Source organism: Symphalangus syndactylus, chromosome 17 (assembly GCF_028878055.3).
Source record: "Symphalangus syndactylus isolate Jambi chromosome 17, NHGRI_mSymSyn1-v2.1_pri, whole genome shotgun sequence".
NCBI classification, from domain to species: Eukaryota; Metazoa; Chordata; class Mammalia; order Primates; family Hylobatidae; genus Symphalangus; species Symphalangus syndactylus.
The window spans coordinates 23,800,852-23,817,986 of record NC_072439.2 but is presented as its reverse complement, the minus strand read 5'-3'; the positions used below and the strand labels follow the sequence as shown (position 1 = coordinate 23,817,986).

General features: G+C 52.6%; 1 protein-coding gene across 7 annotated transcripts in view; it reads left to right on the top strand.

Moving 5' to 3' along the window:
- The window catches only part of SIPA1L3 (signal induced proliferation associated 1 like 3), a 292,121-nt gene that overhangs the window by 233,896 nt on the left and 41,090 nt on the right, over positions 1–17,135 (top strand). For all 7 annotated transcript variants that reach the window (XM_063621132.1, XM_055248054.2, XM_063621131.1 and 4 more), the window contains 3 exons: positions 5,148–5,275; positions 14,200–14,318; positions 16,453–16,880. In XM_063621132.1, the coding sequence (XP_063477202.1) occupies positions 5,148–5,275; positions 14,200–14,318; positions 16,453–16,880 (675 nt within the window). The remainder of the gene's footprint in view (positions 1–5,147; positions 5,276–14,199; positions 14,319–16,452; positions 16,881–17,135) is intronic.

Here is a 17,135-nt window from a genome sequence, read left to right as displayed (position 1 = left end):
GGCAGAGGTTGCAGTGAGCTGAGATCACACCACTGCACTCTAGCCTGGGTGACAGAACAAGACTCCATCTCAAAAAAAAAAAAAAAGGGGGAAGGAACTGGATCACTTGCCCACCCCTCAACCCCTGGCAAGGTCACATTGCACCTCTGTGGCTGTGTTAACTGTGAGGATTTACTCAAGTCACGTGACAGAAGGCTGGCTGCCAGAGTGGAATCTGGGCAAGCAGGAACGGAGGTGATGGCTGCTGGGGTGGCAGCCAACAAGGCTACATCATCTGACCATCATTTTGCCCAGGCATCCTGTCATTCACCTGTCTATTGTTCCATCGGCTGATGTAGGAGATTGACAGAGCAGGCTGGAGCTCTCCTCCCGGTGAGGCTGCTGCCCACAGTCCTGTCTGTCTTGGTGCTTTCCTCTGTGGCCAAGAGGGAAGCTCAAGCCAGCGTCCCATAGCCCAACCCTGCTCCCTGTAAGGTACCTCCCCAGAGTCAGTACCTCCAGCTTCTGCCTGGAGACACCTGAAACCATAGCTAGTCAGCTCATCCCAAAACACCAAACCCTTTATAAAGTGAGTTATCTTCCAAGAAGAGATAAGTACTTTAAAATTACTCAGATGAAGTTAAAGACAGCAGTTTGATCTTCTCTTCTGCCAGGGATGTTTCCCCAGAGCTGTGTGTGATGAGATGCTGGAATGTCCCGATTTCCAATCAGTTTGACCAAAATTGGACAGTGATAGACATGGTCCCAAATGGAATATATTCAGCATCCCAATGAATGGTCAACATAGGTCAGTTTACATTGGGATAATAAAAAGTCTTGTTAGTTGGGTGGGGCACAGTGGCTCACACCTGTAATCCCAGCACTTTGGGAGGTCGAGGTGGGCAGGTGCAAGCAGATCACTTGAGGCCAGGAGTTTGAGACCAGCCTGGCCAATATGGTGAAACCCCATCTCTAATAAAAATACAAAAATTAGCTTGGCATCTTGGCGCATGCCTGTCTTCCCTTGGGAGGCTGAGGCAAGAGAATATCGATTGAACCCTGGAAGCGGAAGTTCTCGTCACTGCTGCACTCCAGCCTAAGCAATAGGGCAAGACTCCGTCCCAAAAAAACAAAAAAAGTCTTGTTAGCAAGAGAAGTACATGGTTGGATAAAGTACAGGTTGTCTGATTGGGGAAAGTAGCTGAGAGATGAAACAAGGTAAACTAAAGAGGAGGGTCTATGTATTATGATTAGGTTTGGCTGCATAGTACACAAAATAGTGGTTCTGACAAGATTGTGCCTTTCCCCACATTGACGGGAAACCAGGCCCCCCCTCCTTGATGTGTTGCTGTCCTTGGCCTTTTGCCTCCTGGTTCAAAGTGGCTGTTCAAGCTGTAGCCTTGAGGAGGCGGTGAGGCAAAGGCACCCACAGCACACTCAGGAGGAAGCTTCGAGGCTGGAAGTCACGTGTGGCGCCTCCACTTTTATCTCATTGGCCAGAGCTGCAAGGGATCCTGGGACATGTAGTCTGGTGATCCAGTCTCATTGCTGCCCCAGATACAGTTGGGATTCTGTTACCAAGGAGGAAGGAGAGGCTAGTTATGGGGAGCAGCCTGCAGCATCCGCCACTCAGACTTTCCGCTCTCCCCGGGCTCATCCTGTCCATTTTTCCTGAGTGCTGAGGATTTCACAGCGACTTTTTGGGAAAACTGAGTAAGTGCATCAACACTCCGATCTCCAGCAAGGATGGAGCCACATTTTACCAGGCAGCTAGCCAGGTGTGAAGTCAGCTAGTAAGGTGAAGATTGCTTATAGTCAGAGTTGCTTTTGTAAAATCCCTTTGATTGCTGGAAACTGGGCCCTCAGACATTGAGAAAAGTAAGAATTCACGTTTCGTACTACCTGTGTTTGGGCTCTGTCTTCCTTTCCTGGAGGTGTCAGAGGTCAAGGTCTGGTTGAGGGCAGGGAGGATGGTGTGTTTTTTCCTGGCAAGTGAGTAGAGTTGAGTTTTCAGAGAGTGCAGTGCCCCTTGAAACACCCCTCTACTGTGCTCAGGGCGTTGAAGCCAGGGGGTTAGAGCAGGGTCCCTGTAAAGACAGTCCTGGCTTTGAGCTGGCAGAGTGACCCTGGATAAGTCAGTTACTTCCTCTTTGGCATCTTGGGGGGTCCCAGTTTATCACTTCACCTCCCCCCACCAGATCCTCCCAAGTTGAAAGTACAGATGCCAGGAGCCAGCCAGGGAATTGCAATATCAACACTTTTTTTCTTTTTTTTGAAATGGAGTCTTGTTCTGTCGTCCAGGCTGGAGTGCAGTGGCACAATCTTGGCTCACTGCAACCTGCAATCTCCGCCTCCCGGGTTCAATTGATTCTTCTGCCTCAGCCTCCCAAGTAGCTGGGATGTCACAGGCACACACCACCACACCTGGCTAATTTTTGTATTTTTAGTAGAGACGGGGTTTTGCCGTGTTGGCCAGGCTGGTCTCGAACTCCTGAGCTCGAGTGATCTGCCTGCCTCGGCCTCCCAAAGTGCTGGGATTACAGGCGTGAGCCACCACACCTGGCTAATATCAACATTATTAATGGAGGCTCAGTAACTCCCTCAGAGCACAGGGCCTGTGTCAGTGAGGTGCTTCTGGCTGAAGTAACCAAAATTTGGCTCAAACATTGTAGGAATTTGTTGTCTCACAGAAAAGGAAGCTCAGGAGCAGGGCAGGTTCCAGGGAGGGTGAACCCAGCGTCTTGACCACATTATCAAGGGCCAGATTCCTTCTGCCTCCTCTCTTCCACCATCAGAGTGGGTCTCACCTGCAGACTGGTAGCAAGAGGGCAGCAGCAGCTTATGATGTTAAATCTGGACCCAGCAGCATCTGGAGGGCGAAGAGAGGCCATCTTTTCTTTTTTTTTTTTTTTTTTTTTTTTTTTTGAGACGGAATCTTTCTCTGTCCCCCAGGCTGGAGTGCGGTGGCGCGATCTCGGCTCACCGCAACCTCCACCTCCTGGGTTCACGCCATTCTCCTGCCTCAGCCTCCCGAGTAGCTGGGACCACAGGCGCCCGCCAGCATGCCCGGCTAATTTTTTTTTTTGTATTTTTTAGTAGAGACGGGGTTTCACCGTGTTAGCCAGGATGGTCTCGATCTCCTGACCTCGTGATCCACCCGCCTCGGCCTCCCAAAGTGCTGGGATTACAGGCTTGAGCCACCGCGCCCGGCCAAGGGGCCATCTTTTCTTGTCATCCCTCTTAGGAGCAAGGAGATTTCCCAGAAGCCTCTGGGCAGACTTACCCGATTTCAGTCAGACGGTGCTGGGTAACAGACACCTGAAAGTCTCCGTGGCTTAAATCAGCAACGTTTATTTCTCAGCTCCTCCGCAGTTCCACTGCTGGTTGGCAGGGACCTCTCAGGACCCAGGCTCCCCAGGCAGCCAGCAACTCCAGGTTACTTCCCTGACAGCTCAGCTACGAGCGCTGGTCACATGACTCCAGCCAGTCTCAAGAGACTTGGAAGTGTGTCCTGCCATCTATTTGGAAGTGGAGAACTGGAATGTTTTGTGGGCATCTTAATAACTCTCACCTCCCTTCGTGTCTCATCAGCCAAAATTGTGTCACAGGCCTGTCTCTGAACCAGCCTCAGACAGAGAGAAGACTTTGTACCACGACCGGCTGTGATCCAAGGAGGACTGAACATTAGGAAGTGTCTACAAGATTCACCCCATGGTGGGCCGGGCGTGGTGGCTCACATCTGTAGTCCCAGCGCTTTGGGAAGCTGAAGTAGGCAGATCGCTTGGGCCCGGGAGTTCAAGACCAGCCTGGGCAACATGGTGAAACCCATCTCTACAAAAAATACTAAAAATTAGCTGGGCATGGTAACATGCAGCTATAGTACCAGTTACTCAGGAGGCTGAAGTGGGAGGATCACTTGAGCCAGGAGGTGGAGGTTGCAGTGAGCTGAGATTGTGCCACTGCACTCCAGCCTGGTTGACAGAGCAAGACCCCATCTCAAAAAAAAAAAAAAAAATAGAGAATGCCACTGGGACAGGAGGGCACAGTGAGAGCCTTCTACCACCAAATCCTAGCCTTGCCTGTGGGTGTGTGAAGCTGGCCTCCAGGAGGACCTCTGTCTAGGGGATAACTTTATTCCATCCACTCCCCAACTCTGTGAGGTAGAAAATGTTACCTCGTGCCGGGCGCGGTGGCTCACGCTTGTAATCCCAGCACTTTGGGAGGCCGAGGCGGGCAGATCACGAGGTCAGGAGATCGAGACCACGGTGAAACCCCGTCTCTACTAAAAATACAAAAAAAAATTAGCCGGGCGTGGTGGCGGGCGCCTGTAGTCCCAGCTACTCGGAGAGGCTGAGGCAGGAGAATGGCGTGAACCCGGGAGGTAGAGCTTGCAGTGAGCCGAGATTGCGCCACTGCACTCCAGCCTGGGCGACAGAGCGAGACTCCGTCTCAAAAAAAAAAAAAAGAAAATGTTACCTCGTGAGCTGGGCGTGGTAGAACACACAGAGTTCTAGCCCATTAGCCTGGTGTCCCAAGTGACCATGTGTCAGGAGTCAGCCCCTGCCTAAACACTGGGCATGATGGGGCATCCTTCAGTCCTCAGAAGAAGGACCTACTGTTATCGCCTCTTGACAGCTAAGGAAACTGAGGCTGTGGGCTAGGAAGTGGCTGCATCTGTCTAGGCAAGAAGCCATGGTGAGGTTTGAAGCCCCAGTTGCCCAACTCAGGGCCTGCTACACCCATGAATGCTTCCCAACCTGCTGTCTCCAGCAGAGCAAGGCAGCCCGAGAGAGGCCTGGGGCAGTAGCTGCTGGGGACATTCACCCCATGTCACAGCCAGAAAACAGGACCCCTGAGAGGAGCCCAGGGGTAGGGCTGTCGGCCCAAGCGGCCTCTGCCCCCTCCTTCCCTTAGGAACCCGCCTTGCTCCGCCGCCACCAGCTGCCTGGCAGTCTTCCCAGGCGAGACTCTCATCCCGGACCCGCAGCTAATAGCGCGTTTCCGGGCTTACTCATCCAGCCTTCCTAACTGCTTTCTCTCTCTCATCCACAGCGGAGCCTCCCGTGTGTCTAAAATCCACTGGTGAGCAAGGCTTAGGCTCAGGCTCAGGTGGTTTTCGATACAGGCTAGTCTTTCACCCTGGGCACGTCTCTTCTCGTCCCCTGCAGGTACACGGCTGCCCCACACCCCCTGCTATCTCTTGATCCCCACTTCAGCCACGATGGGACGTCCAGCGGTGACTCCTCTTCCGGCGGCCTGACCAGCCAGGAGAGCACCATGGAACGCCAGAAGCCAGGTAGGGCGCCCACCAGCTGCTGCACCCACCCGCCCACCTCACTCCGCAGGACCTCTTACTTAGAGCTTGACAGGCGACACTCCCCCTCCTGTGAGTGACAGATAAAACACAAAAGAAAGCTGTAAGCGCCACGTGTAAGACTAGAGAGGGCACCCAGGAGAGCAGCGGAACCAGCGAGCAAGATCCTTATCCGTCCAGACAGGGCATCGGCAGGTGGCGTCTGCTCCCGCTGATAAGGCCGGAGCTGGCGTGCAGCTGTGTGATACGGAGCTGGGAGCCATCAGGGAAGGTAGCTGAAAAAGATTAAGCATTGTGCTCTCGGGAGCAGGACTGGCTGCGTCCTGTGGCTTTTCATTACATAAACCCTCCTGTTTTGTTTTCAACTTTTATAGACATACAGCACGTGTTAAGAGCCCACATGGCCGGGCGCAGTGGCTCACGCCTATAATCTCAGCACTTTAAGAGGCGGAGGTGGGAGTTCGAGACCAGCCTGGCCAACATGGTGAAACCCCATCTCTACTAAAAATACAAAAATTAGCCGGGCATGGTGGCGTGCACCTGTAATCCCAGCTACTTGGGAGGCTGAGGCAGGAGAATCACTTGAACTTGGGAGGCGGAGGTTGCAGTGAGCCGAGATGGTGCCACTGCACTCCAGCCTGCCTGGGTGACAGAGCGAGACTCCGTCTCAAAAAAAAAAAAAAAAAAATGGCCAGGCCAAGATGGGTGGATAATAATTTGAGGTCAGGAGTTTGAGACCAGCCTGGCCAACGTGGGGAAACCCTGTCTCTACTAAAAATACAAAAATTAGCCAGGCGTGGTGGTACATGCCTGTAATCCCAGCTACTCAGGAGGCTGAGGCAGGAGAATTGCTTGAACCTGGGAGGCAGAGGTTGCAGTGAGCTGAGATCGAGTCACTACACTCCAGCCTGAGCGACAGAGCAAGACTCTGTCTCAAAAAAAAAGAAAAGAGCCTACATGATGAGGACACAGCCTGATAACCTATCGAAGAGTGGACACACCCAGGCAGGAAACAGAACCTGGCTAGCCTCTCCAAACCCCCATTCCCCTCCCAGTTAGTACCCCCAAAGGAACCCTGTCCTACTTCTCACAGCCTGAGCTCTGCCTGGTTTTGAATTTCATAGACTACAGCATCACACTGTGTCTATTTTGTGTATGTGTGTCTGGTTTCTGTCACTCAGTGTTACATTTGTGACAGCCAGCCAGTGAATGTACATGGTATCACAGTATCTGAGTGGTATCCACCGTTGTCTGAGCCACAATTTATTGCCACATCTTGGTGTTGATAGACATTTGGGTTGTTTGCAGTTGGGCTGCCTAGAGCAGTGTTGCTAGGAACATTCTTGTGCCTGTCTTTTGATGAACATATGCTCACATTTCTGTAGGGTATACACCTGGGAGTGAAATTTCTAGGTCATATGTTTAACTTTATTTTATTTTATTATTATTATTTTTTTTTGAGACAGAGTCTTACTCTGTTGCCCCAGCTGGGGTGCAGTGGCGTAATCTCAGCTCACTGCAACCTCCGCCTCCCAGGCTCAAGCGATTCTCCTGCCTCAGCCTCCCAAGTAGCTGGGACCACAGGCATGCGCCACCACTCCTAGCTAATTTTGTATTTTTAATAGAGACAGGGTTTCAACATGTTGCCCAGGCTGGTCTTGAACTCCTGACCTCAAGTGATCCACCCGCCTCGGCCTCCCAAAGTGCTGAGATTACAGGTGTGAGCCACCACACAGGGCCAGTATGTTTAACTTTATAAGAAGGTGCCAAACTGTTTCCCAAAATGACAAAGCATCTTATATCCTGTCCAGCAACATGTGAGAGTTCTAGTCGCTGCATGCCCTCACCAGCCTCTGTGTTTCATTCATTACATGGGCAAGTGATGCTACCACATTGTAGTTTTATTTTATTTATTATTTTTTAAAAACATTTTTTATAGAGACAAGGTCTTGCTATGTTGCCCAGGCTGGTCTCGAACTCCTGGGCTCAGGTGATCCTCCTATCTCGGCCTCCCAAAGTGCTGGGATTACAGGCGCGAGCCACCGCACCCAGCTGACATTGTGTTTGTAATTTGCATTTTTCTGAAGACTGCTAAGATTTGAGCATCTTCTCAATGTGTCTTCCCCATTATTAATCATGTTGTGAACTACTCAGATGAATATTTTAAACATAATTCCATAGAACAAACTTGTAGCCCCTTTGAAGTCTGCGAACCAGCAGATGAATGGGCAAGATGGATTCAGAAGGAAGCAAACAAATGAGCAATGTTAGAAAGCAGTGACGTCAGAGTGGGAGGGGTGGAGATGTCCTCTTAGGGAGTGTCTGAGAATTTCCAGGCAGCTGGGAGAGCTGACCCCATCAGCACACCAGCTCCCCCAGGTGCTGTGGGGTACGGAAGGGGCTGCATGCCCCAAGATTCGTGGCCTGGAGAATTCCTCAGTATCTCAGCCCATGGTTCTCTTAAACCAGAGACAGTGTCACGCCTATAATCCCAGCATTTTGGGAGGCTGAGACGGGCGGATCTCCTGAGGTCAGGAGTTCGAGACCAGCCTGGCCAACTTGGCGAAACCCCGTCTCTACTAAAAATAAAAAAATTAGCTAGGCGTGATGGTGCATGCCTGTAATCCCAGCTACCCAGGAGGCTGAGGCAGGAGAATCGCTTGAACCCGGGAGGCAGAGGTTGCAGTGAGCTGAGATCACGCCATTCCACTCCAGCCTGGGTAATGAGAGAGAAACTCTGTCTCAAAAAAAAACAAAAACCAGAGACAGTGGTTGGGCTTCAGGGAAGCAGGTCGAACTGCTGGGGCCTCAGCCTCTTTGCTGCCTCCAGGGCGTGCATGGTTTGCTCCTGTCCTAAGCACATTTGATCATGTCACTGCCTGCAATTCTGTCTTCTTTGCTCCAAGACAGATAGATTTGGATCCCTTTTTTCCTTTTTCCTCACCAAGTTCAGAAAAAGAGAAAAGTGTTGCTTGGCTATTTCATTACACACCAAAGTACAAAATGGGGAGGAAATGTTTCCTGCATATACCGTGGGCCCCAAATAAGAAACTCACCGTTGCCCTTCCCTTCCCTCTTCTGTCCCCTGGAACTTGGCTCCCCTCTCACTTCCTTGGGACCTTGTTATAGTTGACTCCTAAAATTGCCGCTGCCACACACACACACCCACACGGATCAGGGGAATCTGTGTTTAGAAATCATCATGAGGATGGGCACGGTGGCTCACGCCTGTAATCCCAGCACTTTGGGAGGCCAAGGCGGGTGGATCACTTGAGGTCAGGAGCTCAAGACCAGCCTGACCAACATGATGAAACCCCATCTCTACCAAAAATACAAAAATTAGCTGGGCGTGGTGGCATGCACCTGTAATCCCAGCTACTCAGGACGCTGAGGCAGGAGAATCGCTTGAACCTGGGAGACAGAGGTTGCAGTGAGCTGAGATCACGCATTGCACTCCTGCCTCCGAGACAGAGTGGGACTCCGTCTAAAAAATAAAAAAAGAAATCATCGCGAGGTCTAGAATGTATTCAAGACCCAGAAAAAAGGCCAGGGACAGTGGCTCACACCTATAATTCTAGCACTGTGGGAGGCTGAGGTGGGAGGTTTACTTGAGGCTAGGAGTTCGAAACCAGCCTGGGCAACCTAGTGAGACTCAGCCTCTACAAAAAATAAAAAAAATAGCTAGGTGTGGCAGTGCGCACCTATGGTCCCAGCTGCTCAAGAGGCTGAGGTGGAAGGATGGCTTGAACCCAAGAGTTTGAGGCTGCAGTGAGCCATGATCCACTATACTCCAGCCTGGGCGACAGAGCAACACCTGTCTCAATAAAATAAAAAAAATTTAAAAAAAGGTGGTTCACTAAAGATGGCAAGGATCAGGCTTCACAGCAGATATGGGGGTTTGCCCAGCCCCGATAGAGTGAGCGATCCTAATAACAGCCGCACAGTTTTGTGGATTGTCCAGTGTGCACGCTGCACATGCCTTTGTGTTTAGTCGTCTCAGGAACGCGACAGGGTGGGCACTGCAACTGTCCCCGGTTAGAGAGGAGGACAATGAGGCACAGAAAGGTTGTCACTTGTCCCAGGTCACTGCTGGTGAGCAGCATAATCAGGATATGAACGGAGCCCTGTTGGGTCCCAGAAGCCCTCTGTAAGCTCCACCCACAACCCCTCACCCACAGAGTGTGAGCGCTTCCCAGGCCTCAGAGCACCCAGGTTGGGAGGGTGCCTCCACGGTCGCCGGCCGCCCAGAGACTGTGCCTGGCCCAGGGTTTTAGCACATCTCTCACGCTGTCCCCTGCCCAGCATGTCAAGTTTGGGGTAGGAAGGCCAGCAGGTCACTGAGGGCTGATCCAGAGAACTAGGGGACAGGATCAGGGCCTTTTGAGGGCAGAGCTGGGGCAGGAGAATGCAGGGGCAGCCAGGATGGGGAGGAAGCTGCCCTTTGACCTGTGCATGCATTCAACTGATGACGCCACCAGGCTGGGCGCCAGGGATACCGGGTGAGCCAGGCAGGCATGTTTTCTGCCTTATTGGAGCTGAAAGTTTGGTGAGAGAATTGGACAATAACAGGGACACGATGATGATAAAACATTAACAGTAATGCCGAGTATAAAGTGGAAACTAGGCCAGGCACGGTGGCTCACATCTGTAATCCCAGCACTTTGGGAGGCCGAGGCAGGCGGATCACTTGAGGTCAGGAGCTCGAGAGCAGCCTGGCCAACATGGTGAAACCCCATCTCTACTAAAAATTAGCCAGGCATAGTGGCGGGCGCCTGTAATCCTAGCTGCTCGGGAGGCTGAGGCAGGAGAATCACTTGAACCCGGGAGGCAGAGGTTGCAGTGAGCCGAGATTGTGCCACTGCACTCCAGCCTGGGCAACAGAGCAGTCTCTGTCTGAAAAAAAAAAAAAGTGGAAACTGTCACAGTGTGCAGAAAGAGATTTGTAGGGTTTGGGGAGCATCTCTGAGCAAATCACATTTCAGGTGAGGTTGGAATAATGCAAAGAAGTCAGTGGGGATGAGAACATTCCAGGGAAAGTGAACAGCTAGTTGGAGACCCTGAGGTGGTGGCGACGAGGCCCATGTGGTGAGAACTGAGATCAGGGAGGGGACAGGGGCAGAGTATGTGGAGCCTTGTGGGCCATGGGGAGGCCATTGTCCTGTACTGAGAGTGGGACAGGAGCCGCAGGTCTCAGTCTCCTGCGCAGAGGAGGGGCGGGATCTGACTTGGGTGTTCCCAGGAGCCCCTGGCTACAGATTACTGTCAGGTGACGTGGGAGCAGGACCAGGTGGGGACAGAGGTAGGCAGAGATGCACGATTCTGGATATAGTATTTTAAAGGCAGCGTTAACCACATTTCCTGATGATGCCTAGTTGTGGGCATGAGAGAAGTCAAGGATGCCACAGGGGTTTTGGCCATAGCAGCTGAAAGGAGAAGCCATGAACTGAGCAGGAAAACCGTGGGAGATGCAGGTTTGGGGGAAGGTACAGCCCTTGGCCTTGGCCTTGGCCATGTTCGGTGAGAGGTGCCCGATAGATACCCAAGTGGAGGTGCTGCAGGGCAGCCGAGTTCAAGTCTCAAGTCAGGGGCAGAGGTCAGCCCAGAGGCAGAGCGCTGGAGTTGTCCGTTATCTGTGGTTTTTGAGGCCGGATGTGACTGCCATGGGCTTCGCTCTGTAGAAATGTGGTTTCCCAGCATGACTGCCCGCCTCCCGGGGAACCGGCCCCTTCTGGGCATATAAGGATGCCCCAAAGAGGAAAACCATCAATGGAGGCAGAGCAGGTGGACAGAGAGGCCGGCCTCCCCACTTTCTCACATCCATGGTTCCCCAGTGAAAGCCACACAGGCAGTGACACCCTCAACTGAGACTAGACCACGTCCAGCCAGGCCATTCTCTGCGGTGGCCTTGAGTGCTCTGCGCGGTCACCCAGGCCACCTTCCCCAGCAGGAACGTGGGCCCGAGAGTACCCTGGGCTTGCACCGGAGGTGGCAGTGTGATTGCGAGCTCGGGGTCCCACAGGCCTGGTGGGCAGTTCTGAGTCGGGCGTGTGCTTGGTGTGTGGCCTCAGCAGTGACCTCCTCCCCCTCAGTCTCAGGTTCCACTCCTGTAGTGGACATCCTAGGTGTCTCTCTTTCCAGGGCAGTTTGTGGGAGGTCCAGTGAGATAATGCCAGCCAAGCCCACGGCCCATCATTAGGAGAACAAGACCTCCTGCCCATTGGGCACTCACTGTCCACCACTGCCAGCATCGCCGTTGTTGGTGAAGCCGAGGGAGGAGGCAGGGCTTGACAGCACAGGTGCTAAACCAGGCCAGCCTGAGCCCCACGTTCTGCCTGGCTCTTTCCCACTGTGCGACCTTGGACCAGCTGCTTAACCTCTCCGAGTCTTGTTCCACATCTATCGGAGATGCTCCTGATACCCACTTCACAGTGGTACTGGGAGGACGCAGCAGGGTAATGTACACAGAGCGCTTATGAATAGCGCCTGACACAGAACACACGCTTAATGGGAATTATCATTATGTTAATGATCTTGAATACCATAGTGATCAAAAGTCAGCTTTGGGGTTAAACCACCAGCATTCAGCTCCTCAGTTAGTGCATTTGTAATTTCCATAGATAATATCTAAATGCTCTCCACTAGGGTTGGTCAATTTTTATTTATTTATTTATTTTATTTTATTTATTTTTTTTTTGAGACGGAGTCTCGCTCTGTTGCCCAGACTGGAGTGTGATGGCATGATCTCGGAGCACTGCAACCTCAACCTCCCAGGTTCAAGCAATTCTCCTACCTCAGCCTCCCGAGTAGCTGGGGCTACAGGCATGTGCCATCACACCCAGCTAATTTTTTTTTATTTTTAGGAGAGACAGGGTTTCACCATGTTGGTCAGGCTGGTCCTGAACTCCTGACCTCAGATGATCCCCCCACCTTGGCCTCCCAAAGTGCTGGGATTACAGGCATGAGCCACCGCGCCTGGTCAATTTTTTTTTTTAAGGTCAACAAGATACTTGGTTCAGGCATACTGACTAGGCTGGAGAGGTTAAACCAGTTGACATCCACAGCAGCTGCTACTCTTTTTTTTTGAGACGGAGTCTCACTCAGTCGCCAGGCTGGAGTGCAGGGGTGCAATCTCGGCTCACTGTAGCCTCCTCCTCCCAGGTTCAAGAGATTCTTCTGCCTCAGCCTCCCGAGTAGCTGGGACTACAGGTGCACACCACCACATCCCACTATTTTTTGTATTTTTTTTAGTAGAGACGGCGTTTCACCATGTTGGACAGGATGGTCTCAAACTCTTGACCTCGTGATCTGCCCGCCTCGGCCTCCCAAAGTGCTGGGATTACAGGCGTGAGCCACCGCGCCAGGTCTAACATCCACAGCAGCCGCTACTCTTAAACCTGCTTCACCTTTGGACCAGCAGTTCCACCAGTAGAACTCTCTGTCCCACACACAATCCCATGCTTGCTCAAAGTCACATGTAGAGGGAAGGCCATTGCAAGACTGTTGAAGATAACCTAAATATCCATCAGTAGGAAACTGGCAGGTCATTGATGTACATTCACTTAGTGCAATACTATTAGGGTAACATCACGTTCAATTATGTGAAGACCTATTGTGAAGATATAAAGAGAAAAGCAAGTATAGACATATTACAAAGTGAAAAATTAAATTGTAGGACAGTGTTTATCATGATTCCATTTTTGTTTTTTTAAAAACGTTATGGGCCAGGCACAGTGGCTCAGATCTGTAATCCCAGCACTTTGGGAGGCTGAGATGGGTGGATCATGAGGTCAGGAGTTCGAGACCAGCCTGGCCAAGATGGTGAAACCCCGTCTCTACTAAAAATACAAAAATTAGCCGGGTGTGGTGGCCAGTGCCTGTAATCCCAGCTACTCGGGAGGCTGAGGCAGGAGAATCACTTGACTCGGGAGGCAGAGGTTGCAGTGAGCCGAGATCACACCACTGTGCTCTAGCCTGGGTGACAGAGCAAGACTCATCTCAAAAAAAAAAAAAAAAAACTATGTACATAAAACCAACAAAGGATTGCTACCTTGCATATGTAAAGAACTCTACTAACCAATAAGATAAAAGATAGTCTGGGCCAGGTGTGGTAGCTCACACCTGTAATCCCAGCACTTTGGGAGGCCCAGGCAGGTAGATCACGAGGTCAGGAGTTCGAGACCAGCCTGGCCAATATGGTGAAACCCTGTCTCTACTAAAAATACAAAACAATTAGCTGGGCGTGGTGGTGCCACGCCTGTAATCCCAGCTACTTGGGAGGCTGAGACAGGAGAATCACTTGAACCCTGGGCGGTGGAGGTTGCAGTGAGCTGAGATCACACCACTGCACAGCCTGAGCGACAGAGCGAGACCCCATCTCAAAAAAAAAAAAGACAGTCAAGCTCATAGATAAATGGGTAAAGGAGGCTAGGCATGGTGGCTCACACCTATCATCCCAGGACTTTGGGAGGCTGAGGCAGGAGGATCACTTGAGGCCAGGAGTTCAAGACCACCCTGGATGCCGTAGCAAGACCTCAAAAAAAAAAAAACTAGCCAAGCATGGTGATGCACACCTGTAGTCCTAGCTACTTGGGAGGCTGAGGCAGGAGGATGGCTTCAACCCAGGAGTTCGAGGTTACAGTGAGCTATGATCATGCCATTGCACTTTAGCCTGGGTGACAGGGAGAGAGGGAAATGGGATATTGTATGGCTTCACTGAGGCTCTCAGAACGGTGTCTGGCACATAGTATGTGCTGAGATGTATTCTCTGTTACTGAGTGTTGCACTCCAAGGCATAAACTGATGGGATCATGCCGTGGGTGAGCAGACAGGCTGGCAGAGGGGCCAGATTCTTCAGGCCCTGGCCTGAGTCACTCCTAACCACTGGTGTGTCTCCTGTTTTCCTACAGAGCCTTTGTGGCATGTGCCTGCCCAGGCCAGGCTGTCAGCCATAGCTGGAAGCAGTGGGAACAAGCACCCATCCAGGCAGGATGCAGCAGGCAAAGATTCCCCCAACAGGCATTCCAAAGTGAGTCTGGGCCCCACCCTGCCCCACCAGGGAAGCCAGGCCTACCTGGGTGTGGCCTCTGAGCTTCACACTTGAGCACATCCTCCACCTCTGCCACCTTCCACTCAGCAGAAGGGTTGAATACTTGGTCTGAGTTGGAACCAAGCAGGTTCACATTCTGGCTCCAGCCCTCATCAGCCGGGTCATCTTGGGCAAATCCCTTTACCTCCTCGAGCCGCAGTTTCCTCATTGTTCCATCAGTCATGGTAAATCAGCTGCTGTAACAGACAGCCCCGAATCTCAGTGACTTCATACAGTGCAAGTGGATTTCCCTCTCCTGTAACAGCGCAGTGCAGGTATTCAGTGAGCATCTACCCACCATTCACGTGGTGATTCAGAGCCCGGGCTCCCTCCCTCTTGTGGCTCTGCTGTCCCTCAGAGGTTCCAAACCCTCTGCTGGGTCCCTGCATCTTCCAGCAGTGGAGGTGAGTGGGAGAAAAGATCACATGGGAGGTGTTTTTTAGCCCAGGCCTGGAAATGGCACGAATCACTTCCATTCCATCACGTGGCCACACCTGACTGCAAGGGAGACTGGGAAATGTAGTCTTGCATGTCCCAGGAAGGCTGGGAAATGTAGTCCTGTGTGTCCAGGAGGAGGAGATGGTTTGCGGGGGCTCTTGGCAATCTCTTTGTATCCATGCATTCAGTGGGTGTTTGACAAGCGCTTACAACACTCCAGGCATTGGGACCATGATGATGAAGAGGACAGACCAGCCCTGTCCTCAGGAAGCTGACTTCCCAGTGGAGGCAGCAAGCAGTAAGCAGATAAACAGATCTGTTGTATAAGAAAAAGCGCGGGCTGGGCACAGTGGTTCACGCCTATAATCCCAGCACTTTGGGAGGCCAAGGCGGATGGATCACCTGCAGTCAGGAGTTTGAGACCAGCCTGGGCAACCTAGTAAAACCGCGTCTTGTATTTTGTAAAAATATAAAAATTAGCCGGGCGTGGTGGCAGGCACCTATAATCCCAGCCCCTTGGGAGGCTGAGGCACAAGAATCTCTTGAACCCAGGAGGCAAAGGCTGCAGTAAGCCGAGATTGCACCACTGCACTCTAGCCTGAGCGACAGCAGAGCGAGACTCCATCTCAAAAAAAAAAAAAAAAGAAAAGAAAAGAAAAGAAAAAGCACAGTCCAGGGGAGAGAGTGACAAGCACTGCAGCTCGAGGATGACGTGGTCAGAGAGGGCCTTTGAGGGGGTGACCTTTGAGCAGAAACCTTGAGTGAAGGAAGGGGGGGCCCACGAAGATCTCTCAGGGGAGAGCATTGCAGGCAGAGGGAGCAGCAGGCGCAGAGGCCCTGAGCGGGGGTGCTCAGTGTGTTCAAAGAACAGCAAGGGGGCCACCATGGCCGCAGCAACATGATCGGGAGGGAGGGGAGTTGGGGAGATGAAGTTGGAGACCAGGACCCAAGCATCAAAGCCCCGTGGGCCATGCTGGGAACTCTCACTTGTGCCTGGAGTAAGATGGAGCCACAGGTGGGGGACATCATCTAACTCAGGTGTTCCCAGCCTCCTGCTGGCTGCGTGTGGGGAATAAACAGGGGGATGAGGGTGCAGAGAGACCAGGGAGGAGGCTGCTGCCCTGGCCCCGGGGGGAGGACAGGACAGGCATGGACAGGACCAGGCGGAGCCATGGAGCAGGAAATGACAGGTCCCAGATCTGTGTTGAGGACGCGGGCAGCAGGGTTTGCTGTTGGGCTGGACGTGAGTGAGAGCAAAAGCGGGGTCAAGGTGAGTCCACGGCTCTTGGCAAGGGCAGCTGAAAGCACGGCCGGCGTCACTGAGACAGGGAAGACGCTGCCGAGGTCAGTCTTAGATTCGCTGAGATGTGGGAAGCACGTTCTGTGTGTGATGTCATTTGTTCCTCTGAGGAGCCCCACGAGACAGGCTTACTATCACCCTCCATTTTACAGATGTGGAAACTGAGGCTAAGGGAAGGTAAACCACTTGCCCAGGGTAGCACGGCCAGTAGATGAGAAGCCAGGATTTGAAGCTGTCTGGTCCCAGGGTTCAGGCCCAGGCGGAGGGAGGACCCAGCAAGGGAAGATGCGCCCCTTCCCTGGAGTCTGGGAATGACACGCTTCTCTTGCCTCTCAGGGAGAACCTCAATACTCAAGTCATTCCAGCAGCAACACCCTCTCCAGCAACGCATCCAGCAGCCACAGCGACGACCGCTGGTTCGACCCCCTGGACCCCCTGGAGCCAGAGCAAGACCCCCTCTCCAAGGGTGGCTCTAGTGACAGCGGCATCGACACCACCCTCTACACCTCCAGCCCCAGCTGCATGTCCCTGGCCAAGGCTCCACGGCCCACCAAGCCACACAAGCCCCCTGGAAGTATGGGCCTTTGTGGCGGGGGTCGCGAGGCCGCTGGGAGGTCCCACCACACAGACAGGCGGCGGGAGGTCTCCCCTGCCCCCGCAATTGCCGGCCAAAGCAAGGGCTACCGACCGAAGCTGTACTCCTCCGGCTCCAGCACCCCCACGGGACTGGCGGGGGGCAGCCGAGACCCACCAAGGCAGCCCAGGTAAGCTATTGCACCTAGTCTGGGTTCTGACCACCTTCCACTTCGCCAGTTCTACTTCTGCGGTCCTGATGGTGGGGTTCTCCTCCCTAGAAACACACTCACGGATGAATGCGCCTAGTCATTGGTTTGCTGACAGAATTGGGGGGCTCATGGACCTCTGCCTTATTGCCCATCCATCAGCCTTCAGGGACCCCAGGTGGAGGGAAAGAAACCCCTGGCCTTCTGTCTCTCTGTTTTCATCTGTCTCTGGTTCTC